General features: G+C 36.3%; 2 protein-coding genes across 5 annotated transcripts in view; one reads left to right on the forward strand and one right to left on the reverse strand.

The window, feature by feature from the left end:
* Positions 1-22,798, forward strand: part of LOC117988377 (sperm-associated antigen 7 homolog) — a 396,860-nt gene that overhangs the window by 103,189 nt on the left and 270,873 nt on the right. The gene's annotated exons all lie outside the window — the stretch shown is intronic.
* LOC117988355 (uncharacterized) overlaps positions 565-22,798 on the reverse strand; it is a 206,731-nt gene continuing 184,497 nt past the window's right edge. For 2 of the 4 annotated variants that reach the window (XM_034975485.2, XM_069502877.1), the window contains exons 19-31: positions 22,099-22,282; positions 21,530-21,670; positions 20,696-20,936; positions 20,214-20,404; positions 16,627-16,758; positions 14,285-14,840; positions 13,722-13,962; positions 13,196-13,507; positions 11,810-12,940; positions 11,317-11,484; positions 10,086-10,142; positions 8,150-8,247; positions 565-7,734 (exon numbers count right to left, since the gene is read on the reverse strand). In XM_034975485.2, coding sequence (XP_034831376.1) covers positions 7,467-7,734; positions 8,150-8,247; positions 10,086-10,142; positions 11,317-11,484; positions 11,810-12,940; positions 13,196-13,507; positions 13,722-13,962; positions 14,285-14,840; positions 16,627-16,758; positions 20,214-20,404; positions 20,696-20,936; positions 21,530-21,670; positions 22,099-22,282 — 3,720 coding nt within the window. In that variant the 3' untranslated portion in view covers positions 565-7,466. The remainder of the gene's footprint in view (positions 7,735-8,149; positions 8,248-10,085; positions 10,143-11,316; positions 11,485-11,809; positions 12,941-13,195; positions 13,508-13,721; positions 13,963-14,284; positions 14,841-16,626; positions 16,759-20,213; positions 20,405-20,695; positions 20,937-21,529; positions 21,671-22,098; positions 22,283-22,798) is intronic. The other 2 variants (XM_069502879.1, XM_069502878.1) reach the window with 2 other exon arrangements.

Genomic DNA, 22,798 nt, shown 5'->3' on the forward strand with positions numbered 1-22,798 from the left:
TCTAGTGACAAAACGCGACGCGTGTAAGTATTTTCAAAAGTGTCATCTTTTTCACGCCGCTTCGCTGCCTTCACCTCGTGAAAGATAGAGAGAGTTGCAAGTCCAGTAGGCATTTGCCTACATTTTAATCATGAAATATTGTTTCGGGTGATAACGTTTTTACCCTCCCAAACGTTTACAAAATAAAATTGGATAATTTTGGTCTCATTAGATTAAGTAGGTACACACCTTAATCTAGGCTTGTATGTTTTATTTTTTTAGTATTTTAGATATTTCATAGTTAAATTAAAAAAAGTACCTACTCAAAAAGTTATTAGGTCCAAAATATGGATATTTAGACGCTAGTAACTTTTAACATAAGCATTGGTACTGATTCTGAGTACCTACAACCAAATTTTAGAGTATTCGCATCCTCTTCTTACTTCTAGCGGTATAAAAACGCAACGGGAATAGTGGTACAAGTAGGTACCTAGTATCAGTAGTAGGGGGAATATTGCGCCCCTCAAATGTTTTCGTGAAGAAATATAATACATATGGTACCTATATATAAATAAAACAATCGAATAATAACAAGCAAGTTTATTTTACTTGGTTTTTTTACATGTCCGTGAATAAAATGGTAATTATGATGAGTATACAATCTTAACAAATTACATGCGTTTTAATGTAAAACTTGTTTATTTACATTACGGAAAATATAATTGAAATAACATACCTAAATTAAATTAAGTTATTCATTTATTGCGTAATACTAGTAGAGTGATTCTCCAATTATTGCAACGAAAATTTGAAGACATCAACAGCTGTCAAAAGAAGTCGTTTAAGCTTCATCTTACACTATTCGCAATTCACAGCATTACCTACCTAATGAGTTTTCAATTGTAAACATAGTGAAATTGGCCCTGAATAGCATCGAGAAAAGGATGGTACGGCATTTGCCTTGCTTGCTCGACTTGGCGGTGGCACTGCCGTGCCACCAGATGTTGGAATTTCGTTTTTTTAATAAGAATATGTATTAACCAAAGAAGACTAATATTTCCCTTTCCCCTCCAACTAAGCGTTAAGCTTGTGCTAGGAGTAGGTACGACAACATTGCAACGGGTGGGGTTTTAACTGGTTTGTTAGGTTTCCTTTTTTCATGAGTAAAATTATCTATTTAAATTACGCAAGAAATGAATAGCCCTATTAATTAAAATAACAAAGAATATAGTGGGATCGACATGTCAAGTCAAAGGTTACTATTATTTAAACAGGAAATTCTAATGTTAGCTTGGAAAATATTGAATTATTTACGGCCGAAATTAATACCTAATTGATTATCAATCTATCTGAAATCTGACGTTAAGTTACTTTAACAACCAGAGATATATCGTAAGTAGGTATAGTCCGTACAAAACGAGAACTCACTCGCCATTTTAACTCTGTGTCTACTGTCATGTCAAGTTCTCCTTTAAAATAAGGACTAAAATCGTACTTTTGACTTGACATAGATAAAGTTAAAATGTCGAATGAGAACTAATTTTGTACACAATATACCGACCTCGTTATTAAGACCGTGGCGGTGATCGGATGATGATGATGACGTTTTTATTTGTTAAAGAGGATCAAAATGAATCGCACCATTTTTTGACACATAACAGCTTTGTTTAGTAATTTATCGGCAGATTACAGATGGATTTATTATTAATTTCAGTCGTTAGAAAACTCGAATAAATAAAATAGTGGGATATCAGTTTTTTTTGTTACAACTATGGACAATGTACCTACCTAAAGATAAAATGATTTGGCAAATAAGATTAGTTAAATGGTACGTGAATATTAACGCCAAATTCATCAATAATAATTATACGCCGGGATATTAAGGCCACAGTTTGTTATAGGTAGGTATATTCAACTTTTACTTATGCACGATTGTGACCTGTATTCATCTTTGGTTCGAGGCAGGGTGTTAAAAATGGGTACCTACATACAGATCTGCCGTTCGTCAAGTAGCAATGCAGTAAAAAACAAAAATTATTAAAATATGAGGTCATTCAAACAAATTAGATATTAAATAGTGTAACAATACAAAATATTACGAATGTTATAGAGGACAAATATTTTTATATAATTGAATAATAATAATTACCACTATATATTACTTTATTAATTTTCTGACACCCGCAATCCATGTTTAGAGCAGAATCTAATTCAAAATTGCAAATAAGATGAAAATACATACATAATTCAATTATTGTATTGTTTCACATAAATTTAAATGTTTATAAGGTAGATCTGTAAGGAATCAAAAGAATTTTTATAATGGTGTTCTTATATTTAGCGAGCCTTAACCTATAAAGGTGCACTTTATTCTTATTATAGTAAGTGAACTTATGTTAAGTCAATGGTCCTACAATATTATTATAGATATTTTATGGTTAACTTGGGTCTTAAATTCGAAAGGGATCGAAAAAAAACATTTAAATCCATCAAAGTGCAAAAAGCAGGAAGGAGGAAAATTATTAATGTAATAATTATTAAATATTGTAAATAATAATAAATGTAGGTATAAAACAAATAAATATGTCGTAGTTTATTCTACTAGAATATATTACTTAAAAAATAAAATAAAATACGGTCTTTATAACAGTGTTTATTGCTTTAGCATGAAAAGTTTCCATTAGGTAGGTACTTGAATGCATTGCTTTGTTTTTTTTGCTTCTATATTTTCTATACCTACGGTACATTATTCTAAAATCAGACAAATGGAATATTTTTTTTTGTTGAAAAACAAAACTGATTTTTTACATAGATATTATACCTATAACACATTGGTACTCGTATGTTGAAAAAAAATTACAAAACAATATTTGAAAAAATTGAGGGTAAACGATTTCTTTTAGAATAGTATGCAAAAAAAACCAATAAGGTACCTACTGTATTTTGAAAAGGAGCTAATATTAAAAAAAAAGTGAAAAATCTTTGCAAAGTTATTGAAACATAACATTGCAATTTTAAGAATAAGTTTTAGAAAATCAGTCTCAAAAACAGGCCATTGTTTTTTTAATATATATTTTTAATAGTAACACTAATTCGGTAAATCGTAAGCCATGAGATAAGTGTATTTATAAACAATTTAATAATAAAATTATTCCGATATTTATATAAAAAGTGCGGTAGATAATGGTGCATCGAAAAATAGATCGGTACATTATTTTGCGTGATGTATTAAATATACGTAAAATCACTTACAATTATTGACAAGTTAAATAGTAAATGTACACGCTGCAATTGAAAAAAAAAATCAAGTGAGCCAACTTCCAACTTTAATTAAACTTTTCAATTCCAATGCAATTAAAGGTTGAATACCTAGTTTTTGTGATGTCAATCGATTTAATAGTCGTTTTGTTTTTGATGTCGCTACTGACAGTAGCCTACTGTCAGTTTTTTACATAGGTCGTAGTATACCTAAAGAATAGTTTATTAATAGGCCCACTGTACCTTTTTAGGTAGGTACCTATAAATGTAGACTAACAAATAGATAATACATTTAGGTTGTCCAGGTTTGATTTTATAGAACTATGCAAAGTTTTCCCTGTGAATTTTTCTTGACTCAGCAAACTGCAAAATTCTGTTTGGAAATGCCTCTGTAATTATATTTTTTTAGATTCTAATTTCCATAAAATCAAACCTTTGATATACCTTCTGACATACACATAAAACGTCAGTCTTTGAACAATTCGATCACATGTAATTATTGCTGGATGTGCTACTTGCATACGATTTTTCGTAGGTATACATTTTTGGAATAGAAAAAAATATATTTTAGTATTCATCAAAAGAAAATGCACAGTAAATGTTTTTGAGGTAATTTACATCTTGAAAAATATAATATACCTCTTACAAACATAATTAAAACTCAAACGCATTTTGCCAATTTTATAATGTTTCAATTCCACTGGTTTAAATTTTTAAGTACCTTACCGGTAAGTGTAAGATGCGTCTATAGTAACTAATCGTGTATTTATAAAAAAATGTTGGTTTTGCTAAAAATGTAATATTTGTAGCTTTAAAATGTTTGTTTAAGAAACATGTGCTTATAGTTTATACAATTCACGATTGTATAGTAGATAATAGTAATTGTGCATTTTGGTATACCAATTTTTTTTGGGCCTTTCGATTTGTTTTCGAACTTACTAACTAACAATTTAAAGTCTGATCATATAGATATTGCCAATATAACGTCCATATTTGAATTTTTCGTAATTCATTATAAAAATTCTACATAATCTGAATATAATATGAGGTGCCGCGACTCGCCGTATGACACGATGATTACACGATTGGCAATTTGTATATGACCAGAGCGTAAACAAGTCTTTAGCAAATATTCATTACACAGAAACAAAGATTTCTCTCGTATCCCGGTATTTACATTATGAAACAATAGTTTTATGTATTTACAAAGTAGCAAATAGTGCACAAAAGACAACTCACAAAATATGCATTTGAGCAATATGTTTTAAAATATTTACAAAAACACTTTTTTTTACAATAGACTAGTAGGATTTAACAAGAAATAATAGTTAGCATAATGCGAACTTCAAATAAATACCATACACGTTAGAAGCTCGATTTAGGGTGACTAGATAGGGGGTCCGTATTTTTATATTATTTTCTATGCCTCGGTTGTATTTTTAACTAAATTCATTTATTTTAAGTTTGTTAAAGTACGCGGCTGAAAGTAATGTACATCGGCCTTTATAATGACATTTCGGCTTTGTAGAGCGTTGTCTCTGTCACTCATACCTATATGACGTTTTGTCGGTGTCAACGACAGGGAAAGCGCTCTGCAAATCTGCTATCTCCTTCTAAAGGTCGATGTACATTACTTTCGGCCGTGTACTGTAATATGTAATGCATAAAATGAATAAACTGGTTACCTTTCTTCTAAATTATATCAAACGATTTGACAGTCGCATGGTATGTTTTGACATGATTGAAATTTGTAAAAAAAAATAGAATTTCCCTGCTGGACATTTCTATGCCAACCCTAAAAATATAGGAAATATAATATGTTGAAAGTATACCTACACATAAGAGTTAAACATACAAAAAAACAGTCCGATTTGAGACTGTTTTTTCGATCCTTCTCCTTTTTGGTGGTCCGTATTTTTTTAGGTGAATTAAAATCGACATTTAGCTAAAAAAAAACTATTTTGTATCGGTATAAAGCGGTACGGTACACAATAGGCGAACCGGTTGATTTTTCCGGACTTCCCCGAATTTCCCGGCTATCTAGTAATCCTAATTAGATTTGCTGTAACTTTTAACGCTAACTGAAAATAAAGTTAACGATTATTCATAAGATAGTTGATACTAGACCTATTTCTATCTAACCATAATAAACCAAATTATTTAATTACGATCCTATAAAGTAAATTATTGCTATAAGAAATTTATTTACACAGTTTCACCTAACTATAATATCATTATATATGGCACCGATTCTAAGCACAACCTAATTTTAGAGTATTCGCACCCTCTTCTTACTATTGTAATATGAAAAGGACAGAAGCAGTTTGACAATATCTAAATTTAATTTTTAGATGGTAAAACCCGTGATTTTAACACGCACTCGCGAACCTACTGTTTAAATTTGTATTGTGCACTAAAATTTAGAGTCTTTAAATGTGAAAGTCATGTTCCGTTCCTTTTTTAGCATTAGTAAAAAGAAAAGGATGCAGATACTCTAAATTTAGTTTAGAGAGAGACTAGAGAATCGGGGTATCTGTCAACGGCTGTACTCACGTATTTATTTTAGCCCACGCGTCGCGGTTGAGACTGACTGACTGACTGGTCGCGGTTCAGTCTCAACCGCGACGCGTGCGCGAACTGACTCCCTTGAAAAAGGACCCCGGATGGGTTCGAAACTAGTCGGGCTAACGTCGACTAAATTCGTGTGTACAGCCGTTGACAGATATTATATATAATGGAAATCACTCTTGAATTCACGATAGTTTAAACGCTAAACTATAATATCAATAATAAGTAAATATTATGTTTACTATCGAACATTGAAGACACCAAAACGTAACGAAAGTGAAAATGAAAGTGTATAAGGCCTGTGCGCTTAGAAATTTCCAATTCTGTAAACAGTTCTCTTTCTTTTTCAATTTTTTTTTACAACGCACTTAGTACAGCTCCAACAAAATGGTGACTATTTTGCTACCTACTAGTCTGCGAAACACCACATCCACATTAACACAAAAAGTAAGAAACATGAAATAAAGTAAAGAAAATTATTTAAGTACCTACCTAGGTATAATTTTTATGATAGTGTTTTATTTATACTTCAAGGCTAAATAATTTTAAATACGTACAAAAAACCAGCCAAGTGCGAGTCAGACTCGCGCACCGAGGGTTCTGTGCTACAGTCGTATTTTTTCGCCATTTTGCACGATAAATCAAAAACTATAATGCATAAAAATAAACTAAAATCGTTATTAAAATGTACAGGTAAAATTATTTTATATGATACCCCATTTGGTATATTAATCTTACTTTGAAAGTTAAAAATACTAATTATTTGTTCATTTTATTTTAATTTTTTTTGTGATGTTTTCGGATTTTTCCCCTTACGTGTACTATCACTGATAGTACACAGGGTTTGAAGCCAGGGTAGGCATTAGTTAGGTGAGAACTTGTTTACTGGCTGGTCATAATGAAAAATATGCATTGAGCCATTACAACTGGGGTAAGCAGTGCATTTATGCCTTTATGACCTGCACGCCACTGACTGTCAGATTTACCTACCTGCCAAATTTCATGATTCTAGACCAACGGAAAGTATCCTATAGGTTTCTTGCAGACAGACAACAAAGTGATCCTATAAGGGTTCCGTTTTTCCTTTTGAGGTACGGAACCCTAAAAATTGCGGAACCGGTAGGATACAAACCTACGTCACCCCTGGGTATCGCGCCGGGAGCACCTTTGACCACTAGGCCACGGTTCGCCCAGGGGAAACGCAGACTCAGTTATTTGAACATTTGGTCAATAGTTTACATGTTTGGAATTTTTTAAGAGAACAAACCTTAAATTACAATATAGGTAATATATTAAAAATCACGTTTTCCACTACATAATAACAACAAATGTACTACGTGTCCGTAATATTATATTACATTATATTATCACATTAGATTAGAATCTTGTATACTTTTAATGTAACACGCTTAAAAAATGGTAAATATAGATTATGCCGGATTGCCCACCGTTGCTGTAACATGCATTTGTGCATTTGATCTTTATTGTACACCATAACATGGTACATACAGTGTTAATAATAATGTACCTAATGTAGGTACTTTCATTTCGTCGCTTGTTTTTTTTTTGCGACCAATCTATTTTTTTAATAGTCTGTGGTTTTCCATACAAAATGGCGTGAATCAACTATTTCTTAGACAGGCATATTTTGTGATTTTTAACTAATCTGAGTTATCATGTCCAGGGGCAGCACTTAACGTCCTTGTTTCCTCATTTAATAACGACTTATCGTACCTCCTTTGCCGCGTGATTTTCGGCCTTGCAGCACTTAAGAGAGGGGCGGAAATCGCGTGGCAAGGCATTCGGTTAAGCTCCTTCCTCCCTTGGAGTAAAGGTGAGGTCACACTGGAGGACTCGTCGCCTTCGTCGTCGGATATCGCCGGGTAGTTTTCTTTCATTTTGAGGCTTCTTTCTAAACGGCGGAGGAACCTGGAATGTGAGTTTATCTGAATGAACGGAAGTGGGGTAATGCAAAGTTAACAAAGTTATCATCTAAATATCTATATATATAAAAGGAAAAGGTGACTGACTGACTGACTGACTGATCTATCAACGCACAGCTGAAACTACTGGATGGATCGGGCCGAAATTTGGCATGCAGATAGCTATTATGACGTAGGCATCCGCTAAGAAAGGATTTTTGATAATTCAACCCCTAAGGGGGTGAAATAGGGGTTTGAAATTTGTGTAGTCCACGCGGACGAAGTCGCGAGCATAAGTTAGTACCTAATATTATAAATGTGATTGCCATCTCGATCTGTCGCGTACATTTTTTTTTGCCCCGATTCAGCTAGAAAATAAATAAATAATTGATGTTCTTCAATCGAAAGATTTAAATAAGCACCTTATTTGATTCCCAATCGTTCGCAGCTTGCTAACTTTGACTGGCTTCCGCGAGTCTTCTGTCAGATCCAAACTCGATGAAATCTTGGACGATGTGTCCTGAAATATATTGATCTAGTGTGAATATAATTGTACCTACCTACTGTGGCTGTGCGTGTTGCCAGTGATGACATATGGATCCGAGACATGGTCGCTAACTATGGGGCTCATAAGAAAGCTCAGAGTCACTCAGCGGACGATGGAGAGAGCTATGCTTGGAGTTTCTCTACGTGATCAAATCAAAAATGAGGAGATCTGTGTACGAGAACTAGAGTAACCGACATAGCTCAACGGGTTGCGAAGCTGAAGTGGCAATGGGCAGGGCACATAGTTCGTACAACCGATAGACGTTGGGGTCCCAAGGTGCTGGAATGGCGACCTCGCATCGGAAGACTCAGTGTTGGAAGACCCCCGACTAGGTGGACGCACGACATCAGATGAGTCGCAAAGAGCCGCTGGATCCAGGCGGCGCAAGACCGTGGCGTGGCACTACAAGAGACCTATGTCCAGCAGTGGACGTCTATCGGTTGATGATGATGATGATGATGATGATGATGATGATTGTGGCTAAATTGTTTCACAGTTTCCAAACTAACCTAAAATGACACATCTAAGTGTATTGCTATCCCTTTCAGGATGCTCCCTGCGGAAAAGGATAGCGCTAGATTTCGATCTTTTAATTTAGTTTAGAGACTGTGTACGACAATTTAGCCAATGTGTAGGTGTGCAAATAGAGATAAATTGTTAAAATGTAAGTAGAAGGTAAATAAATGTACGGTACCTTCGCCGCAGAAAGTAATATACATCGGCCTTTGAAATGATGTCGGTCTCAACGACAGAGACATTGCTCTACAAATCCGCTATCTCCTTCTAAAGGTCGATACACATTATTTTCTGCCGCGTACTGTACCTAAATAGGTGATCGTAGTAAATAAGCAAACAAAAAATATGCACGTAAATAATTAGAAAAAGTGGAAAATTTGAAAATGAATCGATATAGGTACCTATAGGCAGTGGCGTGCACAGGAGTTCAAGCCAGGGTATGCATTTAGGTATGAACTTATTTTACGGCAGGTTATGATGAAAAATAAGCATTGATTTAATTACAACGAGGGTAAGCAGTGCGTTTATGCTTCTATGAGCTGCACGCCACTGCCTATAGGTATCTAAATAAGAAACAACTTAATTTACAAGAAGCTAAAGTGTAATTTGAAACAACCCGATGAATCGACCGATTGTAATTTTTAAAGTAAGTACCTATAAGTAGGTCACTTTCTAAATTAGGTATCTACAGTGGGACAAGGCCAGCGTTGCCAGTTTTTTTTATTGCCAAGTCGGGATTTTGGAACTTTTTGAGTGAAAAAGCGGGATTCTTTCGTCAAAAGCGGGACATGAAAAAAACGCATATAATCAGAAGTTTTTTAAAAAACTTCTCTATTAACTTAACTATTTATCTTTTTATTTGAATTCAAAATATGACGTTTACGTGACAATATAATATAGCAAAAATCGCGCGCTTATCTTCATTAGGTACGCTGGGGGCGGGCGGCCAGTCCACACTTCCCAACAAGAAAATAGTACCTACTCCTAAAGATATCTTAAAGACAATAAGACATATTACAGATTTTTTTCTTGTCGGGCTAGTCTGTGCCACTCGCTCACGTTTCCTCAGCACGCTGCACGCACGGTCGAGTTATCCCCGAAAAGCGGGACTGAGCCTATCCCGCGCGGGACATTTGATTTTGACTTGAAAAATCGGGACGTCTGGCAACGCTGGAAAGGCTCTCTAGCAATTTTTGAAAATTTTCGATCGATTAATTTATTTTCGTAAAATCTTGAACCCTTAAAAACAATACTATCACTACAGTCAATACAATCATCGGGTGTCCCCCATTCACCTCAGAGCTCCTGCATTTTTGTCTTCTCAGCGGTTTCTTCAGCCTGGTCGGTTCTGGCTGCAAACACATACTAAACATAGCGAAACTGAACATAACAAGCTGGACACAGTTAACAACACGTTCAAAAGGAAGCTTGACCAGGTTCAAACGTAACAGACCTAGTCTCGAGATGTACCTAGGTAGATACCTATATATCAGGCAAAAGTTTGTGTAAGTAAGGTACAATGAGTCCAAAAATATTTCGAAACTAGCTGATGCCCGCGTGGAATTAGGTTTTTTAAAAATCCCGTGGGAATTCTTTGATTTTCCGGTATAAAAAGTAGCCTATGTCACTCTCCAGATCTTTCACTATATCTATAGTTATATAAAAAATCACGTCAACCCGTCGCTCCGTTGCGACGTGATTGAAGGACAAACCAACAATCCAATAAACCAACAAACAAATACACTATCGCATTTATAATAAGGGTGATTTTATGAATTGGCAAACCAAAATATAATTTGGCTATTCAGTTCCTAAACTTACTGAACAGATTTAAATCTAGTCTTAGGTCTAGGAATATGGGAAATTTTTAGTTGTGATTCTCAGACTTTATGCCGTCTACTATAAATTTTAGCAACCTACCTACCTATAATAACTTTGGCCTAACTTCCTTTTGACGAAAAATTATAGCAAGTGCAACCTTTTGGTACGTGTAAAAGGGATATAGTGCATCAAAATGTGCCGTCATCAAATCGGAATATTAAACACAACCTACCCTCCCTTATGTTAATCATAAAAAATTTAAACTTTGTGTGATGGAAAAAAAACTGAGATTTAAATCATTAGATGCTCTAACATCGAAAAATATGACACCATTTTCGAATGGACATGTAAAGCGAGAAATTAGTGTCATTTATTTCTTTCCTGGCGAATTTGTTATTTTATATCTCAAGTCAACGACCTAGCTTTGGTCACTGAGCGAAATATTTCAAGTTAACGTTAACTGTGTACTAAATGGACGAGAAGTGGACGAAAAAATGTCGTGATCTCGATTCCAAAAGTAGGTATATTAAATATAATAACATCTGAAACATTTCACACATAGTGATAAAGGCGAATCTATAGATTTAAATCTCTGAAAAAATACCACAATCTAAAAGTGCAAATCTGAAAAAAATATTTGACAAAAATGTACCATTAAAATTGTCAATTTACTTGATTTTAATTATATTAATTAGTTTTTGTAACCTGCATCTCCAAATCTGGTAATCTGAACTCCCTGGCCGAAGCTACGGACGCTATTGAGGCGTTAGACACGGACTCTTCTGATGAGGAGGAGGTTGCCAATGCTGGCGCCTGCGATCTGGACCTACGTCTTCCACCCTTGCGACCGCGATTTTGAGTACAACAGGGCACCTGACACATAATCGTGTATAAGAAATATAACATACAAACGAGACAGATTTTAACAGTCGAGAGACGCAAAGAAAAAGAAAAAATGTGTAAATTTCAAGTAGATTAGTTTGCAATCATCGTCGTCATCATCATCATCAACATCTCAATCCATCGCCAGCCCACTTCAGAGCTCGAGTCTCGTCTCAGAAAAGAGCTTAGCTTAAGCTTTACTCCTCCATGCTGTTAATTAGTTAAAATTATATTATTACTTCAACTTATGCCCTACTGCATGGACCATTATTTACATATAAATATTTTGCTAAGCTGATAAAGAAGTCATTCTTACTTCCAATAAATTGTGCATCGAGTGTGGCATATGAGGTAAAGTAGATTTTGCTGCTCCTGATACTTCATGTGACGTTGTTCTTGATGTCCTTCTGTCTCTTCTTCTACCGGCTTTCCTGTGAGAACTGCTAGCGCTTTTACAATTACCCCCTTTTACGCATTCTGAACTAGGAAAGTCGTAAAGCCCATCTGAATCTGTAAACGGCAACTGTCTTCCATAGAATTGCGGTGAAAATCTTCCCAGTCCCGTTTTGTCGCTTAAAGGACTTTCACTTCTCGAACTCACAGGACTTAAAGGGCGACTACAATCCGAGAACAGAATTGGCGGTTTAAGACTAGCCTTTTCATCCAAACCGCGTTCGACACTTATACACTTCACGATTGTACATTTTGTGACACCACTTGGCGAACATGCTGTGGGTATTTCCAAAGTTTCTTTTAAAGCTGCCAAATGTTCCATTTCTTTTGCACTGGAAGGAACATCATCTACTCTTTCATCAGTTCCTATTCCTTCATCATTTGACTCTAGCAATGGATCATCGGAGAGGGTTTCTGAATCTGATCTCCCTCTTCTTCGTTCATTTCCACCGTCATTAGACGTAGCTGGACTTGAATTTGTTTTCATAAGAGGTCTCCTTCTAGTTTGAAAACAAGACGGACCACCCCCAGAACCTGGATCCTCCATTTCGGACGGACACAAAGGATTACTCGATCCACATCTCGAAGGTCCAGGACTCGCCATAGAACTGTATCCAGATGAAGATAAGTTTGATTCTGATGGAGCTCTTTCACCTCTCGCTGACATTGAAAATGGACTTAAATAACACATATTTGCTGTAGGAGGAGGTGGTCTTGGAGATAGTGGTTCGTCAGATTCTTCGCTAGCGTTGTACGTAACAGTTATTAATGGAGGAGGTTGGAAGTCTAAATGTGGCGGCGTTCTTCTAGGTGGAGGCGATCCTGGCGAAGCTCGTTCTATAGTAAGGACAGGAACTCTCAAAGAAGGCGGAGCGGGTGAAGGGGAAGACATTTCGCGCTCAGAGTCTTGACTATGAGTGCAGCTAGGGCTCGGAGAGTCAGTTACGTGGGTGGACGGCGTCGGTGTATCTGAATATACAGCTGGTTGCCTTAGCTGTAAATAATAATTTCAGTATTACTTACGTTTATGAAAATATTGGAGGAGAAAAAAAGTAAATATGATCAGCATCGGAGCACCCCAAACACCGAATTTTTACAGATACAATGTGATAATAGGAATCTTTCAGACTGGCTCACATTTTTTACTGCTATGAATTGCTAAAATTGCTATGAATTTAGCCAATGACAGTTGCAATTATTGCCATGTAAAATGAAATGTTAGGTGTTAGTATGGCAGGATAGACGTTACCTTTAATCTTAATCCCGATGTAGGTCTTTCCATTTTCTCTGGCCTAATATCATCTAACTCATCCTCACTTGGCGATACAAATGTAACAGTCGAGTCACTCTTAGCATCAGATTCCATCTTCGCTCGAGGCATTCGAGGTGAAGGTAAAGGAGTTGGTAAAGGGGTTGGTAGGGGGGTTGGTAAAGGAGTTGGTAGTTCTCGTATGGGGGATAAACATTTATTAATACTGCTGGGCACTTCGAGGAGGATAGATGGGGGATGTAGGAGGTTGCCAGAAGAAACCGTTTTATGAGAACTAAGGGGATCCACGACCTGAAAAAATAATAAAAATCGAAACATTTTCAATCACAAGTGATCTAACAATTTGGTGGCAAGGTAAACTATCTATGCCAGAGTATTAATATCATATTTGGAAACACGAAAAGTTCACCAACAAATGAATGCAAATTCCATTTACGAATTTGGTTTACTCGAAAGTATTTGACTACGAAGTCGAGTAAAATAAACTTGGCAAGATTTTAGTCACCTGTATTTCAATCGTGTTATGAGGTCTTAGTACAGGTGAGTCTGGTGCTAACGAAGGTATATGAGAGGAAGCAAGAGATAAATCATCGCCATCAACTGTGTCATCTTGCGGTGAAGATGCTGTGGGAGTACTGGAGGCTGATATTCCACCCGATGATGCTCGTGATATGATTGCCGCTGATGATGAAGAGAAGTTTCGAAACATGGCCAGTATCGAATCAGCACTGGAGATTTTAGGGGTTCTAAAACAAAAAAAATTAGGGAGCCTAGTAGGAATAAATACACACACACACACACACAAACACCACACACACACACACACATACACATACATACACTAATTTGCAAGTATAAATTTGGAGTGTATCATATTATGAAGACACAAGAAATACAAAATATACTATATAAACTATTGCATCATGTCATACTATAGAGAAGTGCCCGGGCCGTGATCTACCAGAAATATAGTTTGACTCATTTTTTACCCATCTCAATGTAGTTACAGTGCAAAGAATAGCAGTGCATGGTTCTAAATAAATATATTATCCTAAAAGTATTACTTACCGAGAATACTTCTTCAAAGCAGCATGGGCTAACGTTAAATCAAGACTTGACATAGAATCACTTCCTTGATTACTTGACGTGCTATGAGGAGATCTAACTTCCACATTCGGTGACGGTGGAGTACTAGATGCTTTAGTTTTAATTGTTCTATTCGATATCACCGCCATTGGTATTGCTATAGTGTTAACCATATCTACCTCAGAGCTAGAGCTCATTTCTGCGGATACTTTGTTCATTAATCTTGCAAAGGTAACTTTTTTCTCCAATTTAGGATCGGAAATTTGTCGCATCGAGGGCGAAGTAGACGGTGAAGATCCTTCACTAGCAAACGAAGTATCTTTGTTATCTACTCCATATTCTACAAAGGCTGGAGCACTTTCTACCGTACTCAAAGTCCTTTTTTCGGACATTTGTATCAATTCTCCCATAGTTATTTTCTTTGAATGATCGTTAGCAGGCGATGGGCTAATAAGCTGCTGAAGAATTTGTTTCTTTTCTGCTGCATTTTTCTTTGTAGGTGTTGAATTATTACGTTTTTTACGTGGGGATGGCGTGCCTGCACAGATTGAAAGTCATGTAGTATTTACTACAAAAAACAAGTCAACTACAGAAGCTACGACATCGAATGTTAATGATTAATAAAAACTATTTATAATAACAAATGGTTTATCATACAATTTATTGAAAAGAACAGTATTTCGAAAGGCTTTTAAGTAGTCACTATCATGCCTTTGAATATTATTATCAAGGTTAGTGCATCTAGTGGAAGCCAATTCTTTAGGGTAGGTGCTGTTATAATATAATTGGTTAAATTAAACGTGCCAATTGAAGTTCGTGTTAGAAACTGTAAAGTGTTTGTTAAATGAAATTTAGAAACATTGGTAGATGAAAATGAAGTTTATACCTAATGTTAATTGTATAGTTATTAACTTTGGTAACATGCGTGATACTAAAGGATTTGAAATATCCTCTAAACATTTGCAAATTTTACTTTGTATTCGAATAGCTATACAATCATTAAGGACAGAGTTATGCGTTATGATTGCATAGATAATATAGTAACCTCTAATACTATAAGGGCAATACATGAAGAATATAACAATAATACCCAAAAAATTAAAGGAGTATTATGAAGAATTTACTCAGAAATAGCAGAACAATGTCCAAGGGCATGCGAAAGCGACATTCATAATAGAAATAGCAAATTTTTTATCGTCAAGTGATAAAAATTTGATTGAAAACGTAAAAGATATTGAAAGCATTGAAGTTGATAGAAAAAAGAATAGTGTAGTTGACGATAAAAGATTTGGAAAAGAATTTGGACGATCTAAAAAGGTGCTAACGAAGGAAGGAGCGACTACAAGAGATGTAAGTGTTCTTGCATAGTCAGAGGTGCACACATCGATGTCGGCCGGTAGGGAGACCGTTCAGGGGTAGCATTCCACACCACTTATCATTCAGGGGAACATTCAAGTAACATTTAGCTCATATACACCGCGCGCTCCGCTATGCTTTAAAATGAACACGGAATGACATGACCATGAATTTTGTAAATAATCTTCATGATGTAAAAATGAATTAAATCACATCATTGTAAACAATAGATCCCCAAAATAGTAAGAAAAAACTGAACACAAACGGAATAGGACATAACAATGCTGTAAACTGTAGATCTATGGAAATAAATTGTAAAAAATAAGAAATTGAATGTTTTTTGCTGTTATAATATTATACCACCATTGCGTACTGCACGCACATATTTATGTACAATTCAGTAAACCAATTTTTATAAAACGAGAAACAGAAATGAGAAAAAATAATAGGGTTGCCAGCTTTACTAGAAAAAGAAAAACTGTTTTAAATGCTGGTAGCTAGATAGTAGATAGGACAGACACACACAGACCTACACAGCTGTTAGTAAGAATCAAAAAAGAAAGATCTTTGATTCAAATAAACTTTTACAAGTGCTTTTAAATCATCAAGTGATTTTATCACTCACAGAATAAAATATTACAAGCGATTTTCAATCGTCAAGTGAATTGACCGCTGGTTTGGTACCCTTCTACCGAGAAGAACCAGCAAGAAACTCGGCGGGTGCTCTTTTCAAATATTCGATTTACAATATTATGAAAAAGTCCCCCGTATTGCATCTGCGAGTCAAATCTATTTTAGTTTATAATGCCTTTTGAGCGTGTCTATCGCACTCATGCCATAAAGTTTCTAATTTTAGTTTTAAATTTGTGAAAGATAAAGTTAGAACGGATCTATAAGGTGGCAACCCTAGACTGTGATGGTCGAATGTATCGCGGAGAGCACGGGTAGGAGCGCGCTCCACTCCTTACGTCCGGGCGGCGGCTTTAACAGATCGTCCAAACTAAAGGTGCGGGCCGCGCGCGGGTGCGCGAGCCCCGACACGGACGGCTTGCGGATACCGAGCCGCGCGAACAGTGTGCGGTGCGGCACCTCCACGCGTGCTGTGGACAAACGCTGCGTCACAGGAGCCGCGCGGCTAACTGCATGGCCACCGCGCGGCTGCAAGGCACTGAGGGTGATAGGATGGCTTAAACTTGTTCCGACTCTCGACTGTATTTTCTGTGTGTTAAACTCTCACTTTAGACAGAAATGTGAAACCGTTTCATGAGATCAGCTGATTTTCCAAAACATTTCGAAAGATCTCCAATGATCAGCTTTCTTAGTAAAAAATTACCTTTGAAGCTTTGGTTGGTACCATCGTACCAATCAAAACCTGCTTGCCCTCTGTGCCTTGGAGTTTGTAAAACCGTCGGCCCTGGTTGTTATCCCTGTCTTTAACCTTTTGGAAATGAATCCTCATCTACACATTAGTCAGTTAATCAGTAGCGGAGGCAGGATCTTTCTACCTAAAACTGGCAACCTATGAAGTATGTATGGGTTTTGAATAAGCAGACCCTGATTATGTACCGGCTGTATGCTAGGACGTTGTAGGCTGCTGTGGCACCGCAGTGTACTGGCCACGAGAATCCACGACCGCACGGCCCCGCGTCGCTAGCCCGCGCCATATAGCCACCATACGCCATAACGCGCCATACGCCATAGAGCGCCGGGACATAGCCAATCAACATTAAACACTAGTGCCCCTCACATCGATTTCGATTGCACGGTAAAATTACATATTTTACCCATTCAAAGCTAACATGCACGGTTTGACATATTCTGCTGCTGTCTTCAGTGGCAAATACGTAGCAACATAGCAAATTTTTGAGTGAAGAACTAGGCGTAAAACCCCGTCTAAGCATTTGAAAAGAGTAATAACGTATTGCAATGGAAATAAATAAAACGCACAATTTTTTACGTGCCGTCGAAATCCAATGTGTGTAAGGGACTTTATACATCGCAAGTCGCAACGCACCGCTTTTGGTGCAAAACGTTCATAAAAGATTTTAATGAAAATTAAAATCATAGAACGTTTGCTTGAAAACAAATTGTTTTCGTATTCGTGTAGCCAGGTACCTATATCTTTGATTATCTAGGGGTGGGAACGTTATAAAGGGAACATTCAAATTATAGATTGTCAATTTCAAAGCAAGCGTGATAGGTAGTTTTATGCCAGACATTTCCCAAATAAAATTTCGACTAAAATTTATACTTTTCAGGCAAAAAGAAGATGCAGAATAAATGGGCAATATTATGAGATTGTGAAAATATAACAGAGTCATATAATACTTTAATCGAGTTATTTTAGATAGGTGGGATATTAGTAAAAGAATATTGTAAGTGGTATTTTAAGATTCAGGAATTCAGGCATAGTTTTTTTTCTTGAAATTTTAGATTCTTTCCAACCTTGCCTTGCTTAGGATTTTGACAATTTATAATCATCTAGCAAATCACGTAGACACAGGGATAATTTGTAACATCTTCGAGCTAAACACCTTCCTTTACACAAAACACAATCATAATATTGATATGACTATTATAATATGGTACTACACCACACACAAACACACACACACACATACGTACATACAACCATTGTAAGGCAAGGTACCCACCAAACTGGAGATGGGCAGAAATGTATTTAGCAGACCAATCAGATTATTGATAGATGAGGTGTATAAATTTATCACATACCTGATTGGTCTGCTAAAGCCATCTCCACTCATTAATTCTGCTTTAGTAAATACCGGGCCTAGTCTAGGGTACATTACTTATTTTGGTATATCCCGGCTGTCAAAAAATCTTCGAGTAAGCTGATATGGACACAATTTTTTTAACTTGAAAATTTTGAAAAAGATTTGTTTTATTCGCAAAATTTAAAAAACATAACATTACATAAGTTAAAATTGATAAATATACCTACGTCAATAACGTACTAAATAAGTACACAATATTACTTAAAGTACTCAATGAATTTTTTGAAATAATTGAATGTGTTACATATCTTTGTAACTACGTTTTAGAAACCAGTAATCTTTACGGTTTACTATAAATCATCTGTTGGATCAAATTGTAAATTCTAGAAAACTTAAGGCTGTCTAGTAAGTCAAGGTAAAATAATTGTGACTTTGTGCGATAATCAAAAACTCCCATTGTTATTTCGATTTCATTATTTTGCTTAATATGACCCCGTAGAAGTATAAAATCATCTTGAAAAATATGATTTGCATAATATAGTAGAAGTTAAACGGATATGATTGTAAAATGTTAATATAAATAACAATAATCGTGAAAATTTAACCTTTTTCTATCGAAAAGTTGTAGTTTGTGATTACGCCGGATAACATAGAAAGAAACAGTATAGAGAAAAAATAAATTACGCAAAAACGTGTCCTTACCATCCCAGAGATAGTGCGTTAGGAAGTACAAAAATATAGCGGAAATAATTTGATAAACCAGTCACAAAGCGTTTAATGTACGGTGTAGATACGATATCTATGCATCTTAAAGACCATTCGTTAATTACGACACACTAAATGGAGAGGGTAGGGGGAGGGGTGAGATCGCTACGAAAATGCTACAATGATTTAGAAGTGATATTAAAATTTAAAGGTTGTATTTCAGGAGCGCTCAATTAAGTGTTCGGAAGTTTAAAGAAAAAAGTAATTAAATTAGAAAAAATGGAAAATCCCACTTCTGATGACAGAGATAACTTTTTCTGAGTGAGATAAAACGAGAGTACCTAACCAAGAGAGGGAAACAAATGAGATGACAAAAGAAAAGGGTGGTTAAAAACAAGTGAAATTAGAGTAATTAACGGATGGTCCCTTTCGTTCCAGTGAAATTCTCAAACTTGTGTCTTATAGAGAAAACAGTGAAAAGCTGTTATTGTGTGCTCACGAAATCCGGATTTCGAAATAAATATTTTTTCTAATTTCTTTCCGTGTTAGGTTTTTCGAAGCCTAAAGATTTGTCCTCCAATCATCAAAAATTGGTATCGATTTCTTGTTCACAAAATTTAAACTACATTATATTATACTAAATTGAAGATCTGATAAGCTGGGTGATTACTATTTATTTATTCACAATTTATTATCAGTCTCATAGTGCATTTAAACGCACAGTGTAGGTTCCACCAATCAGATTAATGAAAATGGACGTAGCACTTCGTTGCGCAATCATCTGATTGGTAGAATTTACACTGTGCAGATCACGATTCGATTTTGCTCAAACTTAAGATAGAGTCAAAATTAAATAGATTTATAGAGAGATATAAGTCTGTCTGGTTTTAACTTTGTCTTCAGTATGAGTAAAGTCAAAGTTCGCTCTTTAGATCTTAGCCTAAGAGTTAGGCCTGAGACGATTCCTTTAAGGTAGCTGCGTGACGGTTGGTGTAACAGTTAAGTCGCAGTATCACATAGCTCCCTTAGAAATCGTCTCAGTTAAACAGTAGGCATGCAGCTGCAGTTTTCTGTACCCGCAACCGAATCGTACGGGGCTGTTGAACAGTACTTACGTCGTGCACATCTGTCTGCCTCTTCAGCGAGAAGTTTCTCGATTTTCTCTGGGAAATGCCGTTTGGCGCACCAGATTAGCCCGATGAAGCCGAGAACGAGAAACACTGCGAACAAACCCAGCCAGAATGGTTCCTGCATCATCTTTGTCCCGAGACCCTGGATATTTGGCGTAGGATTTGGTACTTCACATCTGAAAAAAATACTCTTGATGAACTTCGATCAGTATAATTATCTCTTGAAGCTGGTAAAGTATTTTGGCAGTGGTCCTGTTCATAGTCTTTCTTCTTTGCTTTGAATAGTAAATTTTTATTACATCCATATAGTCTAATTTACTTCGCCAATGTCGCCAAATGCAAATTGTAATTTTGTAGCCTGGAGATATGAATTGGTTAGTTATCTGTAATATCTCTTGGGGTACATTACATCCATTTATGGCTTGATCAATTTTTAGATCAGAAAAGATTACCTTTGGTGACCTTACCTTTTTCCTTTCCAAGAAGGGTTGCATTGACACAAAAAAGCCCCATCTCGTTCCACGCACGCCCCTCTATTGTTACAAGGTCTGGAAGCACAAGGTCGTATCCTGTCAGCGCACCGCTTCCCCTTCCAGCCACGAGCGCAAGAGCAACTGAAGCCATCTTCCTCTCCACCGCCGATCACTAGCGAACAGTTCCCGTACACGCACGGAGAACGCTCGCAAGCAGTTAGGAGGCAAAATACACCTGTAATAAAAAGAAATCAGAATTTGTCTACCTCGTTGTCTGAATGGCTAGCTTATCCGACTGCAGATGCTGAGATCTTGGACTCAAATCCCGGGTTGGACATAAAGCCAAAGGGGTTATCAGTCAAGATATTCGCAGCAGCAACTTGGAGTTGAAAAGTTATTGGTATTACACGTAAAGCTGTAGTTTGTACATTAGGTCCCTCCTGGTTGTGTCAGATTTTCGTTCCACTGATTATGTAAGTGAGGGAATAGATAATGCACCTGTGTTTGTCACACGCACTTCTGTAGATATTTCCCACGTCTACATCGACTTGTCTACATAATTGAGATTGGCAGCCGTGGCGGAAGTAAGGCCGAGCGGAACATATTATCCCTGGTAACTGGTAAGGCCACCAGCCCGCGACTCCTTTTCACACCACCTGCGACTCCTTTTTACTCCCCGATATTACACAGCCTAGACTGTTTTTAGAACCAATGCATTATTTTCGGTATTTTGCCCATCATGATGAGTTGCAACTTGCAAGATACATATTACAAACATATTTTGTGCCTTAGTACCTATATACAATTTATAGACTATCCAATTCTTACCAGTATAATATCCTGAGCATCGACAAAAATTCTTCGAGTCATCCGCAGCGCAACGTCCTCCGTGCAAGCAGGGGTTTGGGTAGCACGACTCCAAGTTGGTCTCGTCAGAGAGCATTAATATTTTACTGTGGTACTCTGCATCTAAAATCCAGTTTAAAACATCGGTTATTTTAGGCCATTCTTAATAAGAAGGTCCTACTTATTTGGATATTACACTGCACTTTCATGAATTTATTACATCTTCGTTATGATTCTCTAATTAGAAAGGTGTTCTTATGCGAGGGAAATGTGGCTACGTTGCCACTAGCTAGATGCATGACCAACTTTGGAGGTTTTTTAGTTTTAAGTGTTTCAGTTACGATAATATTCAAAACTCAAAACCAAGAGAGAGAGAAGTTTTAAGCTGAAGAATAATTAGTCCACCATATTATTATAATAAGAAAAGGCTTATGTGATTAAAGGAAAGGGTCACAATTTTCAGAAATGAAAAATATGACGCTTAAAGAGAATTATTAGAAGCCACATTCTTCTTATGTTTGAAACTTTTCTGGAGGAACCCTGTCACTTACCTAAATTGACCATCACAGATACATCCATGCTCATGCCACGTTCTCCGGTGTGATGCGTCACCATCAAGGAATGTAGGTACGAGTTGATGACCAGCGGCGCGTTGGACTCCAGCTTCCGTTTGCTCTTCACCACTTCGCAGAGTGTCCATTGCGTTCCGTTGTTGTCTGTGTAACTATCTTTTACCTATAAAGATTTAAATTAACGACATGATTTTATACGAGATATATTAAATTCATGAGATTTTTTGGTACAGTAAAAAAGGGCTAAAATAATCAATGGTGGATGATGATAATTTTTTTAGTGGAGATACATGGTACTTTACAAGCTTAATGTTCAATCACCAGAAGACTTACTCGCTTTTATGGCAAACAATTTTGTTCCCATGGCACAGAAAGTATTTAGATCGAACTTTGCATCTCTTAGTTCCACTTTACACACATCCTTATGTTACATTTTGAAGCAATCCTATAGAAAATTTCCAAAAATATACAAGGTACATAATACAAGATGAATTAATATATATAAACCTTGCCCTTCTCCACAAGTAATTAAAGACTCTGAGGAGGGCTTGGCACTCCAAGAACACGTTTGCATTCTACTGGTTTCACCATCTAGTTTTGCAATTCTCGTGACGGGTACTGCAGAGATTTCCAGACCTCCAGAAGAGTGACAAACGACTAAATCTATAAACAATCTATG

Source organism: Maniola hyperantus, chromosome 14 (genome assembly GCF_902806685.2).
Source record: "Maniola hyperantus chromosome 14, iAphHyp1.2, whole genome shotgun sequence".
Lineage (NCBI taxonomy): Eukaryota > Metazoa > Arthropoda > Insecta > Lepidoptera > Nymphalidae > Maniola > Maniola hyperantus.